Raw genomic sequence first — 17,740 nt, forward strand, 5'->3', positions numbered from 1 at the left:
AGCGTTCACAGAGTAAAATGATGTCGAAGTAATGATGATAGAAAATGGAGGCCGACTTGCACAAAACATTGTTCACAAAACATCAAACGTGTGTGGGTGTGGGTGTGTGTGTGTGTGTGTGTGTGTGTGTGTGTGTGTGTGTGTGCGTGCGTGCGTACGTGCGTGTGTGTGTGTGAGTGTGTGTGCATTTCGTTTTGACTTTCACACCGTTTCTTTATATACTCATCGAACAAACACAAATATTCAAATATAATGCACTATGATTTTGTTCAGTTTAAAAGTGTCCATAAAAGAAAACAGTGTGAAATACCGGTAAATACCAAATCCAGACTCACTCAGAAAACAGTGTGAAATACCGGTAAATACCAAATCCAGACTCACTCAGAAAACAGTGTGAAATACCGGTAAATACCAAATCCAGACTCACTCAGAAAACAGTGTGAAATACCAGTAAATACCAAATCCAGACTCACTCAGAAAACAGTGTGAAATACCGGTAAATACCAAATCCAGACTCACTCAGAAAACAGTGTGAAATACCGGTAAATACCAAATCCAGACTCACTCAGAAAACAGTGTGAAATACCGGTAAATACCAAATCCAGACTCACTCAGAAAACAGTGTGAAATACCGGTAAATACCAAATCCAGACTCACTCAGAAAACAGTGTGAAATACCGGTAAATACCAAATCCAGACTCACTCAGAAAACAGTGTGAAATACCGGTAAATACCAAATCCAGACTCACTCAGAAAACAGTGTGAAATACCGGTACTCACTCAGAAGAAAGTTAACTGAGGGTGCAAACACGAAATCGCATTCAGTTTAATAATAAAAATCGCAACATCATTTTGTATTTTTCTCCAATTATTAACAAGATGATCGGCCAGATTCAAGACACGAATGTGTGTCTGTTCAGTCACAGCATCGAACCACTTATTAAAAAACAAGAATGGTTTTCATCATCGAGAATATCGACCACGCGGTTTTTGAAGACTGTTTTTTTATTTATTTTTTTATTTGTCAGTCCATGTACTTCAAAGACCACTATGTTGACGTTCCAGTTAAGCTTCGTTTCCACAACTCAACCATTCTTGATAAATACACACACAAAAACAAGAATGGTAGGTTATCAGAACGTTTGATTTATTTCTACGTGAGCATAAATTGAACGTTGGAATCACCTATCAATGATTTATTTCTACGTGAGCATAAATTGAACGTTCCAATCACCTATCAATGATTTATTTCTACGTGAGCATAAATTGAACGTTCGAATCACCTATCAATGATTTATTTCTACGTGAGCATAAATTGAACGTTCGAATCACCTATCAATGATTTATTTCTACGTGAGCATAAATTGAACGTTCGAATCACCTATCAATGATTTATTTCTACGTGAGCATAAATTGAACGTTCCAATCACCTATCAATGATTTATTTCTACGTGAGCATAAATTGAACGTTCCAATCACCTATCAATGATTTATTTCTACGTGAGCATAAATTGAACGTTCCAATCACCTATCAATGATTTATTTCTACGTGAGCATAAATTGAACGTTGGAATCACCTATCAATGATTTATTTCTACGTGAGCATAAATTGAACGTTGGAATCGCCTATCAATCATGTGTGTTTAATCTAAAGTTTGGAACGTTAGCAGTCTATCTGATTTTGGATTTTAAACCATTCCTGTTCTTTGATGCTTGATTTTGGAGTGTTAACAGTCTACTTTGATCTTTTTTGGATTGGTTTCTTTATATATATAAAACTATTTTTTTTATTTTTTTGCAAACCACTGGTAAGAATTTCGTTTTCATATATTTTTGAAAGCGGATGATAATGAAACAAAAATATGAGACGCTTGCGCAAGGTTTGAATATACATGTACTAACTTTTATGACAGATTTGTGATATATACAAAGAAACAAAACACCCACCTCTTTTTGACTGAATGTGGCTTACCCACAGAGGCAATTAGAATATTGCAATCAAACTATCAGTGAGATTTCGACTGTGAACACCTTTTTCTCCCTTCATTCTGATTTCATAATATACACGAAAACATTAACACAATAAAATTAAGCAGCAGCTGTGCGAAACATGAAAGACGTTGGAGTTTGATGTATAATATGTTGACGCCTATGAGATCGTAAGTGTCAATCGTTGATCCGTAATCCGTTGATCCGTAATCCGTTGATCAGAAGTTTTGGAACAGTGTGAGGTCTATGAAGGCGTCACGCAGGTCTGAGCACAGTTCAAACCCGTTACTGAAACCAGTCATGCAAAACAGCCAATCAATCAATCAATCAATTCGTTTATCAATCAATAAGTCAACTTCAGAGTTTTTCAGTTAAACAATCAACTGATATTGGTCATCTTGCGAACCACTATTGCCAGACGAAAGAGAGAACATCTGAAGCAGGACAAATATTCAAGACAGGCATGTATACAAACACGCGCTTGCACGCACGAACGCACACAGATATTAAACATAAGGGGCTCCGCTCACATATGTAACTTCAGCAGGACCGACGACGCACTGTAGCTTATCCCAGCCCGCTACACGTTGCATGAAAGGAAAACAGGCCAAGTACTCGTCATAATCCTTATCGCGGCATAAATAATAGGCCGTGCGTCGTCTGTGCCGCTGAAACTGCGCAGGTATATTCTGCCCATAATAGGTAACATTCTTCTGGAAAATATATAACAACACACTTATAAACAAAAAGACAGACAGACAGAGAGACGGACAGACACATCAACAGATACACAGGAAGACACGGAGTTAAAGAGGCAGACATACAGGGAGACAAACACTCGACGAGGAGAGGCACAGTGGTTTCTGAGGCAGATATGCCATACTATACCTGTTATTGGGGATTTCAAACGCCCTGCTCTGCACTTTAAGAACAGCCTTTACTTGACAGCAAACGTGGGCCAACGTCATTCTTCGGATGTCAGCAAGCTGATCTGTAACGTTATGACAACATGGTTTTCATCAATTCGCCAGTCACGCAGTTTGCTTTTCACCGTTTTATTATTGAGTCTAACCCGTCTCCGTTCCGGCCTGGGTTCGAACCCGTGACCCAAGGATCACAAGTCAAGAGCTCTATCAAACGGTCGATGGATGGAATGTTCATACGTGAGTCTTGAAGGCTGTGCCTCTTGTAAAATATAGTTTCTTCCTACAGCCCCGCTCTTTATCCCCAGCAGAAGTACTGCTTGTCTCGTGTTTGCTTAAAGCCTGATATCAATGGATCTTTTCGGAATCTGAGCAGCTCTCGCGAGATCTCCGCGAGACATGCTCTCCGTTATTCTTCGAAAGTCACGAGAACTTCGATCTTTGGCCTTCGCAGCTCTCGCGAGATATCCGTACAGCACGCTTTGCTATGCTTTGACATTTGCAAGAGCTTGTGAGAGCTTGGAATACCGATAAACGTCCATGGCCGAAATCGGAGGTGCAGGACCCATGCGGTACCTAACTGCTGCCCCACGTATAAAACCGATAGGGTTTATTGGGCGAAGTCGATTTCTGCACGAAGCTTTGGCACTGAATTTTCGGTATAAGACTTTCACACAGACTTCGCGAAGTCAACTTCGGGCTCAATGAAGGAAGGCCTTTACAAACAGATTCCCACGGACTGACCAGAGGGGTCAACCTACCATCAGTGAAGCCCTCCGGCATGCGGTCAGTCTCGAAGTAGAACCTGTCGCCATACTTGAGAGCGTGGAACTGGTTGCCCAGGAGACAGGCCAGCGTCCCACCAACCAGCTGACCCGGCTCACGTGGTTCCGACATGATGCCGCTGAACAGGTCAATGTCATCAGGTGAGCTGTAGGGGAAACAAAAAGGCAACGCATCAGTAGCCGAAATACGTCCAGCTTTACAGAAGAAAACGGATAATTTATTTTGTGCAGACATTTTCAGGTTTAAAGAAAAATAACATAGAACAAAAGAACAAGTCCTTGGAAGCGCTTTCTACGATCTGTCGACTTGAAAGTAAAAGATTGACACTGAAAACCAGGGTCAGTTTGAGATCTGAACGATATTTCGGATGTACAGCGAACTAAGTAAAGACGGTCATCATTCGCAAACAGAGACTGTGACCTACTTGTACACTTGTTCGAAGACAAGAGCGACGTCTGCCGGCAACTGGTCGAATCGTGTCAGCTTCGGTAACCCACAGAACTGTCGGAACTTGTTGTAGGGAGGTAAGCCGTGGTCACGACCTCTCTGGATGTTCAAGGCCACCAGGTCAAGGCCGCGGCTGGGTTTACCGTTGTTCTCAGGCTCGAACAAATGACCTTGAAAAAATACGACCTCGATATTGGAGTGCGGCAATTTAAGCAGAAGAGTACAACAAGAAAACACAAGTGACCGAATCACCATAGATTTACAATATTTAAACCACTGAAAGCAGCCTCTAGTTCCCCCCCCTCCCTACACCCCCCCTAAAAAAGAAATAAATGCCAAACACTTAACATAAAAACGAAACTAAATGTACCGTTCTCTTCCATACTGCCAGTTTCATTAAAACTGACTATGTGCAATGGTTTCTGTCCGTTCTATTTTGTTCTATGTCGATTCTTTCCCCGGTTCATGAACTTTTTTGATTGGGTTATACACGTTCAATATTGGTTTCCCACAGTGGCAAACTGAAATGAAATATAATGAAATTGAGAGCGTCGAATTAACACGTACATGTACAAGGCATTTTGCTGAATTGTTCAGACACCACTGCAAACACACAGTTTTGCAGGCAGCTGCGCAATTACTTCGCAAAAAAGAGCCTCAAACAGAGTAACAGTTGAAAATTATGTGAGTTACATAGTGCCCACCAATATTCTAGATACATGGATCCTATTTATGATTTCCTCATAAGTTAATGGATCTTCCGAATATTTTAAGGATAGAACAAAAGCTTTATACAACTTGAAAATACTTCCTTCCCATTGCACTTACACTTTTTTGGTTGTGTATGATGGGCGGAAGTGACCTTTGAGGTGAGCGTCTTTGGCATGGAAACAAAACATGGATCGGGATATGGACTTCTAATCTTTATGAATGCCATCATGATCACAAAATGTTTCTCCATATAAATTATTCTTATTTTTCTTTCGAAGCCCTCTTGGTATACAACTTTTCTTCCCGGAAGGAATGATGGTCGTATTGAAAAAATAATTACCTGTGACTTCACCGGTGAAGAATCTATCGAAGGTCTGAGCACCTTGAGTCCTGAGCGGACTGACCAGGGACTGAAGAACGTCGTTGAAGTTGTTGAACAGTTCATCCGGGCGGTTGAACAGTTCGCGCAAAGGACGATTTCTGAAAAAGTCACGAAGTGTCTAAAAAGGGATGTTCAAGCGGGACATAATCTTCTGTTATAAAGGTAAATTACTACGTGCTCACAAAGAAGCACGGAATGAACTACAGGATTGTGTTGAAACCAATGGTTTAAATTGTGGTGACAGCATTCATTTATATCTGCGTATTTTCCACAATAATGATGAGGACAAGGCAAAGCAAAGCAAGAGAAACCAAGCCGAAACAAGGCAAGGCAAGACAAAAAAAGCCAAGCCGAGCCGAGCCAAGACAAGACAAGGCAAGGCAAGGCAAGGCAAGCCAAAGCAAGTCAAGCCTTAACAACCCTAGCCATATCAAGCCAAGTCAAAACAAGGTAAGCCAAGCCAAAGCATAACAAGCCGAAACAAGGTACGCCAAGACTAGCCAAGACTAACCAAAACAAGACAAGTCAAGACAAAACAAGGCGGGCTAAGCCAAGACAAGCCAAGACAAGACAAGCCAAGACAAGACAAGACAAAAATCAAATTCGCTTCTGTCAACAGAACTTAAAAGGCTTCATCTGAATCACACAAAGAAGAATTACCTGCAGTCATCAAATAACGCGTTTAACAAGGAGGTATTTACCTGCCGCCGATGACAAACTGCCGTGGAATCAGCGAGTGCCCGAAGCGGAAAGCAGCCGTAGAGAATGCGTTAGTTATGCGGGGGTCGACACTCGCCACGTATTGAGATCGGGAACCCGTCTGAATCCCGAACTCGCGCATCGTTCTTCGGCCGATGATGATGGGAAGCCACTCGTTGTAGTGGATGTTTTGAATAATGGCGATGAGGATCTTTCTGGTTAGCTGAAAAATCTCTTCATCAGTATCATTGGGTCTCAGGAGATCCAGTTCTCGGGCGATCCTGTTGTGGAGACGAACGAACACGGTGTGTATGGTAGCAAGACCTGGCTGCTCGTTAACCCTCGTGTCTCCTGTAACAGAGATGATTTCAATGTGAGATGAGCCGAATGATTCCAATTTTCGCGGTTTCCGGAAACTGCGTGATCTGTGAGATGCGCATGCGTGCGAATAGCCGTTACCCGTATGTACGCAGTAGCTTTTAAAACAGAAAAATGTTGCTCTGCAAAATCTGGACCAGAAAAGTGTCCCAAAGTCAAGGAAGCTGCTGCGAGATACCAAACATTGCACACGGAAAGAACCGCGGCAGTGCATTCAAACTGAGGAAAACTCATGGTAAAAAGTGATGATTAGATTTAGACTTTGAAATTCGACTCATACTGTAAATCTAACTTTCGTTGTCAAGGAACATAATAAATATATGGTGGACTGTCGATGGAAAGAATTAATTTGAAACATTATTTGTAAACTTTTACCAATGTTCCCACTTAAAACATCATCTTTGCATCCATTTAACATATGACTCAAACCATCCGGACGACTTCTTTTGCGACACAAACAAGTAGCCGTCTTTCCATTCTTCCCTGTTACTCATTGATAGTGCTTCGTATGTCCTGTTCATGCATTTTAAACATTACATCGAAACTAAGGGCTAGTGACGTATAACCACTTTTGATTTTGAGTTTTTAAATCTGTCAATGCACGCCAATTTTGTGTCATCTCCAGTTGAAGGTTCTTGTCATCTGATAGGTTTTTTGTTTGTTTTTTCATGTATTGAGGAGAAGACAAGAATTTAACAAGAACAAAAATCCTCTCTCATTTTTGGTTTTCGCTTCAGTTTTTAAGACATTGTCGTCACGATTTATGCAGCTCACTGTATACCAGAGGATTACACGTCACAAACAAATGTACACATACAAGCAAGGTTTCTCATCATGTCCTAATGTACCTTGCCACATGGGACTGGGTGGCCGAGTGGTAACGAAACTTGCGCTCGGAAGCGAGAGGTTGCGTGTTCAGGCCTGGGTCAGGCCGCAATTTTCTCCCCCCTTTCCTAACCTAGGTGGTGGGTTCAAGTGCTAGTCTTTCGGATGAGACGAAAAACCGTGGTCCCTTCGTGTACACTACATTGGGGTGTGCACGTTAAAGATCCCACGATTGACAAAAGGGTCTTTCCTGGCAAAATTGTATAGGCATAGATAAAAATGTCCATCAAATACCCGTGGGACTTGGAATAAAGTAAAAAAATTCCATCTCACACGGCATTAAGTCTCAGGAAACATGAATACACGCATGCAGGAAAAAAAAAGAAGAAAAAAATATGGGTAGCGCCGTATGTATGGCAGCTCGCTTTCCCCGGGGAGAAAGTAGCCCGAATTTCCATGAGGGTAACCTCACTGGACTGTAAATCTTATCCAATCCAATCCAATCCAACAATTAGGGGTTTTAAGCCATTACACGTTGCAACAACATCAACGAGTCACACAAACACAGTCACAGATCCATTTATTGCTTTTTAGAATGAACAATCAAATTCTACAGTGACCTGCATGACTCCATACAAACAAAAGCTTTCGTTTTTAAGTTGATTGTGTAACTGAGGCCAAATAAAAATATATATTGGTTTAGGTTAACCCGACCGAACCTATTTTTTCCCGACCGACCCTAAAACTTTTTTGCATTCTCTAAAAAAACGAACAACTTTTGGCACATTTTGATAACCATACCGAGGCTAAGGTAAGTAACCTGCTTTAAAATCGACTAAATTTAAGAAAAACGAAGAAGAAGAAAAGCCGACCTACCGACCCCTATCTTTTTTGGTCACGTTACCCTAAACCAACATATATTTTTATTTGGCCTGAGCAATTGGGGACATCGAAGCCCTCCATGGCGAAATGCATTCAACCACAGTGATTTATTCTTGGTCGCTTTTGCCGTTAAAACAATTCTGCAAAAGTTCAAATCATTCTGATGAATAGTGTTAGGGTTATTGCATTTTCATCACACTTGCATGTTTTTCTCTTTCAAAAGCAACTCAAATTAGAACGAATCTATACACACACGCTCTATTGGACCGAGCACAGGCACTCGACACGAAGTGGGCGGGGCTTATGTGTATGGTGTCACGTGGTTAGGGTGACGGAAGGTCTTCTCTCTTCACATACTACGGTTATGGTAGTAGTATTGAGAGCACGTCATCCTAACCCACAGGCCCCGCCCACCTCGTGTCAATCGCCCGAGGTACCAAGAATGAGCAACCCACCTGCGAGGAAGCAGAACTCCCCGGGTCTGTGGATGCAGATGTCCTCCTCAGGGTTTCGAGGCAGGAGGTCGCTGGGAGAGACCTTCATGAGGAATCCTGGCTGCCCTCCGACCGTCTCCTCACGCAGTTCTCTCTGCAGCTCCTCGCTGCTGCCGTACACCATTGACGCGTCCATGAATGACGTCACAGAGTTCACCTGCTCTCGGGGAACTGGGAGTGCAGAGGGGTGAGTAAAAGAATAAATATGAAGTATTTCTGGAGCAAAATCCAAAAAAAAGTTAACGTCCATGGAACGTTTGATTGTACACAAAACGAAACCTTGACAAAAACGTTGACCTGTCGGCCTAAACAAGATACGCAACAGACACAAATCTTTGAGTTGATTTGGCTTAAAAAAAAGGACGAAGTAAACATTCTGAGATATTGCTGTGTTATTTTTGATATCTTACGACACATGTTTAGGACATCTTTTCCACGAGTTTCGGGAGTGTGCTAAAAGCATTCATTAACAGTCACTATTTAATATTTTTGCCTCGGTCGATCGTTTCGTCAGTAAAACGGTCATAGGCTACACGTAAAAATCCACTCGTGCAAAAACACGAGTGTACGTGAGAGTTTCAGCCCACGAACGCAGAAGAAGAGGAAGAAGATGAAGAAGTTTTGTAAGTTTTTGACACAATGTTTCATGGTCAATGTGATATGCAAACTCACTGATTTTCTTGCCAGCCGGGTCTCTAGCAGCCACAGACCTGGCGAACTCCATACAGTTGCCTACGAAACGCACGCCAGCGTCCTCTGGCGTCAGCAGGATGGGGAAACACTCCCTGAAAGATAGAAGTCACAGAAACATAAATAATTATGTAGTTAGAACACGTTCCTGGGCACCAAGCTCTGGGGACCTGCTGCTCATGCAATTACAGAAGATTGCGGACTTCATGGCAGCTACAGACCTGAAGATATAACGGCCATGAAATCGAACGCAGAAGAAGAAGAATGTTGTTGGACAGATGCTTAACACCCCAATCTGAAAAGGCTATGAAGCTGGGGTGGTGTCACGAGAAAGTGCGAAACTTGGTCAGAACCAAGTGCTGGGTCGGTTGGGTTGAAACTGAGATTTGGTTGAGATTTCAAGCAATCCGAGTCTGTGCTTGGTTCCCACCCTGTGGAGTAATTTCTCGGGCACAACACTCCTGATGTCGCATTTGCATCTACGTCTGTGTGTGGCTTAGTCGGGGAAAAATAACTACAGTTAACAGAAAAGCTGCCAAACATTTATTTATGAGTGAACCGCCACCGTCATTAATACGCACTCTGTGTTTTGCTAGACAACAGCAGATGTGGGAAACACGCTTACCAAGATAGTCACCCCCTTGTGCAGTCTGACCCCCGAAAAACGTTCTCGTCTTTTCAATACTATTTTCAAATGCCAATCACAATTGTTCACTCTTTTCTTTTTTCTTTTCTTTTTTTGATATATATAAACACATGTTTACAAATATACATTGGCACGTACATACACTATACTTACATTTAACATACATTTAAATGCGTGAAGGTTTGTTAACGGGTAAGGGTAATAGAAGGAGAGAGAGAGAGAGAGAGAGAGAGAGAGAGCGAGCGAGCTGGTGGTGGTCGGAGTTATCGTTATTGAATACAGGTTCAACTGATAAACTGGACACTCATAATAGAAGACAAACAAGTCGCGTAAGGCGAAAATACAATATTTAGTCAAGTAGCTGCCATTTTTCAGCAAGACCGTATGCTCGTAGCATCGTCAGTCCACCGCTCATGGCAAAGGCAGTGAAATTGACAAGAAGAGCGGGGTAGTAGTTGCGCTAAGAAGGATAGCACGCTTTTCTGTACCTCTCTTTGTTTTAACTTTCTGAGCGTGTTTTTAATCCAAACATATCATATCTATATGTTTTTGGAATCAGGAACCGACAAGGAATAAGATGAAAGTGTTTTTAAATTGATTTGGACAATTTAATTTTGATAATAATTTTTATATATTTAATTTTCAGAGCTTGTTTTTAATCCAAATATAACATATTTATATGTTTTTGGAATCAGCAAATGATGGAAAATAAGATAAACGTAAATTTGGATCGTTTTATAAATTTTTATTTTTTTTTACAATTTTCCGATTTTTAATGACCAAAGTCATTAATTAATTTTTAAGCCACCAAGCTGAAATGCAATACCGAACCCCGGGCTTCGTCGAAGATTACTTGACCAAAATTTCAACCAATTTGGTTGAAAAATGAGGGCGTGACAGTGCCGCCTCAACTTTCACGAAAAGCCGGATATGACGTCATCAAAGACATTTATGAAAAAAATGAAAAAAACGTATGGGGATTTCATACCCAGGAACTCTCATGTCAAATTTCATAAAGATCGGTCCAGTAGTTTAGTCTGAATCGCTCTACACACACACACACACACGCACACACGCACACACACACACACGCACATACACCACGACCCTCGTTTCGATTCCCCCTCGATGTTAAAATATTTAGTCAAAACTTGACTAAATATAAAAAGACACATTTTTCTCAATGTGGTAGCGTATACATAGTCTAGCTTTTGTATTGTTTACTATCTTGTACTCACCTATCAGGACGAAAGTTCAAGGCTTCCCCATTCGGTCCACAACATTTGATGGAACGATCCACCTCTGCAAGAAAAGTCAGAACAGTTTGATACGTCATCACTTACCCGGGGAACGGGGAACGGGGAAATAGCTCAGTCGGTAGCGGCGCTGGCTTCAAACCAGTTGTCACTATCGGCGTGGGTTCGATCCCCACGTTTCGGCGAGGGATTTATTTCCCAGAATCAATTTTGTGCACACTCTCCTCGGTGTGCACGCACGGGCACTCTGAATAACCCAAGTTTACAGCGAAAGTCTCAGGGCTTGAAAACATGAATACACGCATGCAGGAAAAATAATCGGTATAGCGCCGTATACTGTGTGGCAGCTCGCTTTCCCCAGGGTGAAAGCAGCCCGAATTTCCATGAGGGTAACCTCACAGGACTACATGAAATGTTATTCTTATCCTTCTCCTTACTCTTTATAGCCATACCAGTACACAGACATTATACGCAGCCTGGTCCAACAGTCTCCTACGTCCCTAATAGACGAACTCTGGAAATAACTCTGTCACATTTGTATGGACTGTGAAAGAGTTGAGCTTTCATTGAAGCAATTTTGTTCAAGTGCTTCAGACACACCCCTCGCTAGAGTCTGACCTACAATGTCACGTGAAAATGTTTGATTCAATAAAAGCAAGAGTATTCACTCTTTCAAACCCCACTCGAACCTGACAGAGTTATTTCCGAATATCGTCTATTGGCCATTGCTGCCACTGGGAACGTCAATATCTGAAATTCTCAAGTCAGCAGGTCCGTAATTTTATTGGTCATGCTGCCGCTGAGAAAGTTATATCTAAAATTCACTAGTCAGTAGCCTAAGTCCCTAATCTGTCAAATATAAGATTGAATTCCCGTCTGCCTCAGAACAATTTCTACAGTTTTCCTGAAAATTACAGTGAGATGCGTAAGACATGATTTCCATCGACGCCAGAATTTCTTTCACTCTGTTTTTAAAGGAAAAGTCCTGCTCGTGTAGGCGATGCAGTTCACCATGACAAATCCGACAAAGCCTCTACATGATATAAGACCATCCCTCAACTTAAACACATACCAACAATCAACACCATGACAAATCCGACAAAGCCTCTACATGATATAAGACCATCCCTCAACTTAAACACATACCAACGATCAACACCATGACAAATCCGACAAAGCCTCTACATGATACAAGACCATCCCTCAACTTAAACACATACCAACGATCAACACCATGACAAATCCGACAAAGCCTTTACATGATATAAGACCATCCCTCAACTTAAACACATACCAACGATCAACACCATGACAAATCCGACAAAGCCTCTACATGATATAAGACCATCCCTCAACTTAAACACATACCAACAATCAACACCATGACAGCGTTCTGCGCAGAGCAGGATTTGTTTGCTTTTTAAATGAATTATTTCCTTAAAGGCTATACTCGTGTCAATCTGCAAAACATGATTCATCAACAGTTCCCAATCTGCACAGAAAGCAATCAGAATAATGATTGTTGGTATGAGTCCAAGTGGAGGGTCTGATTCCATGTAAACAATCCTGAGCAAATCTAAGAGAATTATTGAGCAGAACTGTCTTTACGTAAAGGCCTTTGTCTTGACCAGGGAGGATTAACAGCTGGCAACATAATCACAACAAGAACTACAATACCAGAAGAAATTGGGTAACCCTTGAGCTGCATCAGCATGACTGTGAAGCGCTGGTGACCGTCTCTCTACCACCATCACCACCACTACCACCACCAACTCAACAACAACAACTACAACGACAAGCGTACCTGAAGAAATGGGGAATCCCGTGAGGTCGTGGTCGATGAACTGCCCCCACTGCATCAGCATGATGGTGAAGCGCTTGTTGACGTCTTTCATGGGATGCACCGTACGGCTGACGTTGGTTGCCGCTGGCAACGCCGCTCCCCGCGTGTCGCGCGTGCGTGGCGAGTTCACACCTGAAAACGCCATCTTTTAAAGTGTTGTGCTATTGCCATAGACGGATGTCAGCCAGGCTTTTGTCTAGGTCACAGGCAGCATATAATACATCTCAAATCGCACTTTCATTAACTTATGAACAAAACAAAAACAGCTTCAACAATACATGTATATGATGTCTGTTGAATGATCTGGGACTATATATACGATGTTCTGCAATTATGAAAATGTTTATGTCATTTAACTAATATGGGACTATAATTACGATGTCCATTGTATTTTGAAAATGTTGATGTCTTCTTCCATAATAATGATATCAAACTATTCATATGGTCCTCGTCTTCTTTTGACATTCGTTTGTTTTAATAAAGTGGCAAAAGTACCGGCTTTCTAATTCAACCAATGATTCGTTCACCAAAAACAAAAATCCCAAAACTGTTTTGTTCAAAATACAAGTACTACTAACCGTCATCATAAGCGTTGGGTAGCAGACGTCGAGGCGGGCGGTTAGCACTGCCATGGTTAAACACGTTGTTGCACGTGCCGTCGGCCGTACGGTACTTGCCCGCTGAGTCACCCTTACACGCCTACACACACACACACACACATGTAACAGTGTTCATATCACAAAGCATTAAAACAAATTAACACACACACACACACATACAATCACATGCACACACACACGCGCGCACACACACGCACACACAACACACATACACACACACACACGTACGCACGCACGCACGCACGCACGCACGCACGCACGAAGATGCCATAATATGAATAATGGCGTCACGTAAAAATATCTGTCGCTTCTTCTGCATGTCTTCCAGGAACTGACAAAGAATGTCGAGAAAGAATTTGACTCGGTGACTTAGTCATAGTACGTATGAGCATGAGAACACTACTCGTAAGGTCACCGCTGTAGCCTGCGCATGTATCGGTGTCGTATATCATTAAAGACAATGGAGAGCAAAGCAACGAACCTCATAGCCCTGCACCAGGTGTACAGGTTTAAAGTTGATGGTGCCGGTGGATGCTGCATCCACTACTTCAGGTAACCCGCACAGCACGTCATGCGTTGTCTTGGCGCTGCATTCCTCTGTAACCAGGACCAGTGGCATGTTTGGTTATTTTGCTACACTTTTCATTATCCTTGGCAATTTTTTTTCTTTCTTCTTCTTCGTTTTTTGCGTATATGATCGTTTTTACACCGCCATTTATGCAGCCATACGCCGCTTTCAGGGCATGCTTGATATTTGCTTGTTTCTATAACCCACCGAACTCTGACATGGATAACAGGATCTTTTCCGTGCGCACTTGGTTTTGTGCTTGGGTGCACATACGAAGGCAAACCCCTCCGGAGATAGATATTAGATTTGTAAAGGATAAACTTTGCTTAATCCGGCGTTGCTACTACCCATTCAAAAACACAATCAAACGAAAGTAAGAATAATTGTTTTAAAATTTGAAAATATGAAATATTGCCCATCCCGGAAGACGCGTGAACAAACAAGCACAAATATACACACAAACAAACAATACAAACAAAGACATAAACAAAACCAAAAGATCAACAGAAAACTAAAATCTTTGAAAGAAAAGGTGGGGCTGGTCAATTTTTGTTGTTGAAAGTTTGTATTTCAAAACAGCAAAAAAGACCAAAGACAACGAGCAGAAGTGAAGTGCACAAACTTTAAAAGGGGTAGTGTAATCGGGGTAAGCGCTCATCGCAAAATTTTGCGTATAATTGCATTATTATGTTCCATACGCATTTTGGCTACATATCACTGCGCAAAATATTTTTTCTTGATTTGGGTCAATCTACGCAATTGCACATGTCTCAAAGTCAGCGTGTTCCCTGCATCTTTGATTCTTTAGTCCAATAGACGATGTTCGGAAGTAACTCTGTCGGGTTTGTATGGGTTGTGAAAGAGTGAATACCCTTGCTTTTAATGGGGCAAGCTTTCCCATAATTATGCTGCTGGTCCACCACTTGTGGAGGCACACACCCTCGCTAGTGACTGGCCTATAATATCACGAGGGAAAGTTTGCCTCAACAAAAGCAAGAGTATTCCATTTTTCACAATCCATGCAAACCCGACCTAGTCATTTCCGAACATCGTCTTTTCCGTTTGGCTTAGTATGTCTATGACGTTAAAGTATGGGCTTGTAAATGTATGTTACTATCCTTCCTGAATTAAACAGTCATTTGTCTTGACATGTTTGCGTCATATATTATGACCTATCCCGCAAAACGGAGTCCTTGTCTCACCAATCTGATGACGCAATATACTCTACCGACAGGCATTCTTTTCTAAAGGCATAAAGTTGAACGCAATACAGTGGAACACCTTTTTAAGAGTCCGCCCCTCCCCCCCCCCCCCCCCCCCTCTCCCGATTTATTACCCACTCCCTGTAATCTCACATTTTCTGTTCATACCCTCTGTAAATATACCCTCATATTAAGACTCCCTCCTTTTAAAGACCTGATTTTCTCAAAGTGTTTAAGATCGGAAAGTTAACTGTAGTTCATTAGAAAGCCTATTTTACAGGAATGTCCGGTGATTCAATATTTATGTATTTCTTGGTGTATGTGTGCGTTAGTATGTGTGTCTTAGCGTGTGTCTGTGTCTGTGTCTGTGTGTCTGTGTGATGCTAAGAAGTTAAAGGTACTGAACTTGTCAAATCCAGGTGCACAGAGCCCCTGGGGCTTTTAGTCATACCTCAGGCAGCTATCCGTTAGAAGAACTACCAAGTTTCATTGACTTGCACCCAAAGAGTCAAGAACTCCGATTTTTTTACGAATTAATTTCGTACTCGGACCCGGCAGGTCTGGGCCTATTTTCGGATCTAAATTTAGATCAGGTAGATCACCACATCATGCACAAAAAGACACCTCACTAAGCAAACTATGTCAGACGTCACCATGAGTTTGTGTAAAACAAAATGGAGGCCGGAATCACTCAGTTGAATCGAACTCCGACCAAACACCACGTAATAACTAGGTTAATTTATGCACTCGCGTGAACAAGAAATTGTCGAGCTTCACAGATGTCGTCGTTGGGTAGTTTTGGGTTTGTTTTACTACCATAGGAGGATTTTTGAACTGCAAATGCACTCAGCTGCAACAAAAACGCAAAACGAAGGCTGTGAGCTGCACTGTGCCTTTAAAAAAAAAAAAAATTTGTTTGAATAAATAAATTAAAACAAATTCACAAAATGTTTTCACAATCAAACAAACAAACAAACAAACGCAGAATAAATGTTCTAAGAGAAAGGTAAATACAAGATATACAGCAAAGACAACATGGCTAAATGAGGAATCAAATTGGGAAAAAAAAGGTTGACACAACAAATACAGAACAGCAAAGACTCTATAGATGAATTAAACATTTAAACAAAACCGTTGATAGAAGTTATACAGCAAAGACACTATGGATACAAAATTTTTTTAAAAAGCTTAAAAAAAAACCTGTTCATACAAGATTGACAGCAAAGACACTTAAGATAGATAAGAAATTAAAAAAAGCTGTAAATAGAAGTTATACAGCAAAGACACTATGGATACATAATAAATAAAAAAGCTACCCAAAAAACTGTTAATACAAGATTGACAGCAACGACATTTCAAATAAAGAAGTTTTTTGTTTTTTTTTAAATCCCGGTTAATACAAGATAGACAGCAAAGATAAAGCAGAATTTAAAGAAAACAACGTTAAGAAAAACCTGTTGATACTAGATAGACGGCACAGACGCTATGAATATCAAATGCACATTTTTTAAAAAGCTACCCAAAAAAGTGTTCATACCAGATAGACAGCAAAGACACAATATATATAATTTAGATCATATAGATCGATATATAGATAAGTGAAAACTAATTTTTTCAACTCAGCAAAAACAATATAAATTAGATAAATAAAAATTAAAAAGAAAAAAAACCTGTTTATACAAGACAGATTGCAACGAAACAGAGATTAACAGGATTTTTTTTTAAACTGTTGATTCAAGATATACAGCAACGACAATGTTAAAAATAATTGTATTAAAAAAAACTTTAAAAAAACGGTAAATACCAGATGGACAGCTAGCAGAGATAATATTGTTGAACAAGAAATACAAATCAAAATCAGAAACGTTTTCGGGTTCTTAAGTTAGGAAACGGCACAATTGCTAAACTAAAGCAAACAATGTCGAAAAAGATCAGAAAACACTTTTTTTTTAATCCTTTGCAAATACTCACGTGCCAGACTGTTCGAGAAGAACAAAACGCTCAAAATCACAAGTTGAGTCGTGGAAAAAAACATAGAAATACCCATCTTCAAAATTAATACGCTGTGCTCGTTTGGATCTTGCCAAACAAGGGAGGAAGTCTGACGAGCGATTGTATGCAAATTTCAGACCGCTGTTCCATCTTTTATACTGTCTCTGCATCCTGTATGACACATGTCAACGCACGTCAATACCACTCATTTTATCGCAATTAGTGTCTTTTTCAAAAACGAAGAAAAATGATTAGTTGAAATGGGCAAGACGGGAGCCGGAGACGTGGAAAGAGGGGGGGGGGGGCGCCGCGGGCGAACAGGACAAAGCGGAGATGGGGGTGGGGGTAGGGCGACGAGCGAGGCGGCGAATCGGAGGGATAGTCGATGGAGGAAGCGAGATCATTTT

General features: G+C 41.2%; 1 protein-coding gene across 1 annotated transcript; it reads right to left on the reverse strand.

Annotated features, from left to right (window-relative positions):
* Window positions 1–242: 242 nt before the first annotated feature.
* On the reverse strand, window positions 243–17,445 carry LOC138964664 (chorion peroxidase-like). The gene is made up of 13 exons (XM_070336673.1): window positions 17,313–17,445; window positions 14,053–14,168; window positions 13,530–13,650; window positions 12,913–13,083; window positions 11,091–11,154; window positions 9,189–9,301; window positions 8,478–8,687; window positions 5,940–6,288; window positions 5,197–5,336; window positions 4,123–4,315; window positions 3,674–3,843; window positions 2,878–2,980; window positions 243–2,277 (listed from the first exon to the last, which is right to left on the reverse strand). Exons 1-13 carry the CDS (start codon window positions 17,386–17,388, stop codon window positions 2,208–2,210), a joined length of 1,896 nt encoding a protein of 631 aa, XP_070192774.1. The 5' UTR covers window positions 17,389–17,445; the 3' UTR covers window positions 243–2,207.
* Window positions 17,446–17,740: the final 295 nt, after the last annotated feature.

The sequence above is a fragment of the Littorina saxatilis genome, linkage group LG4 (assembly GCF_037325665.1).
Source record: "Littorina saxatilis isolate snail1 linkage group LG4, US_GU_Lsax_2.0, whole genome shotgun sequence".
Lineage (NCBI taxonomy): Eukaryota > Metazoa > Mollusca > Gastropoda > Littorinimorpha > Littorinidae > Littorina > Littorina saxatilis.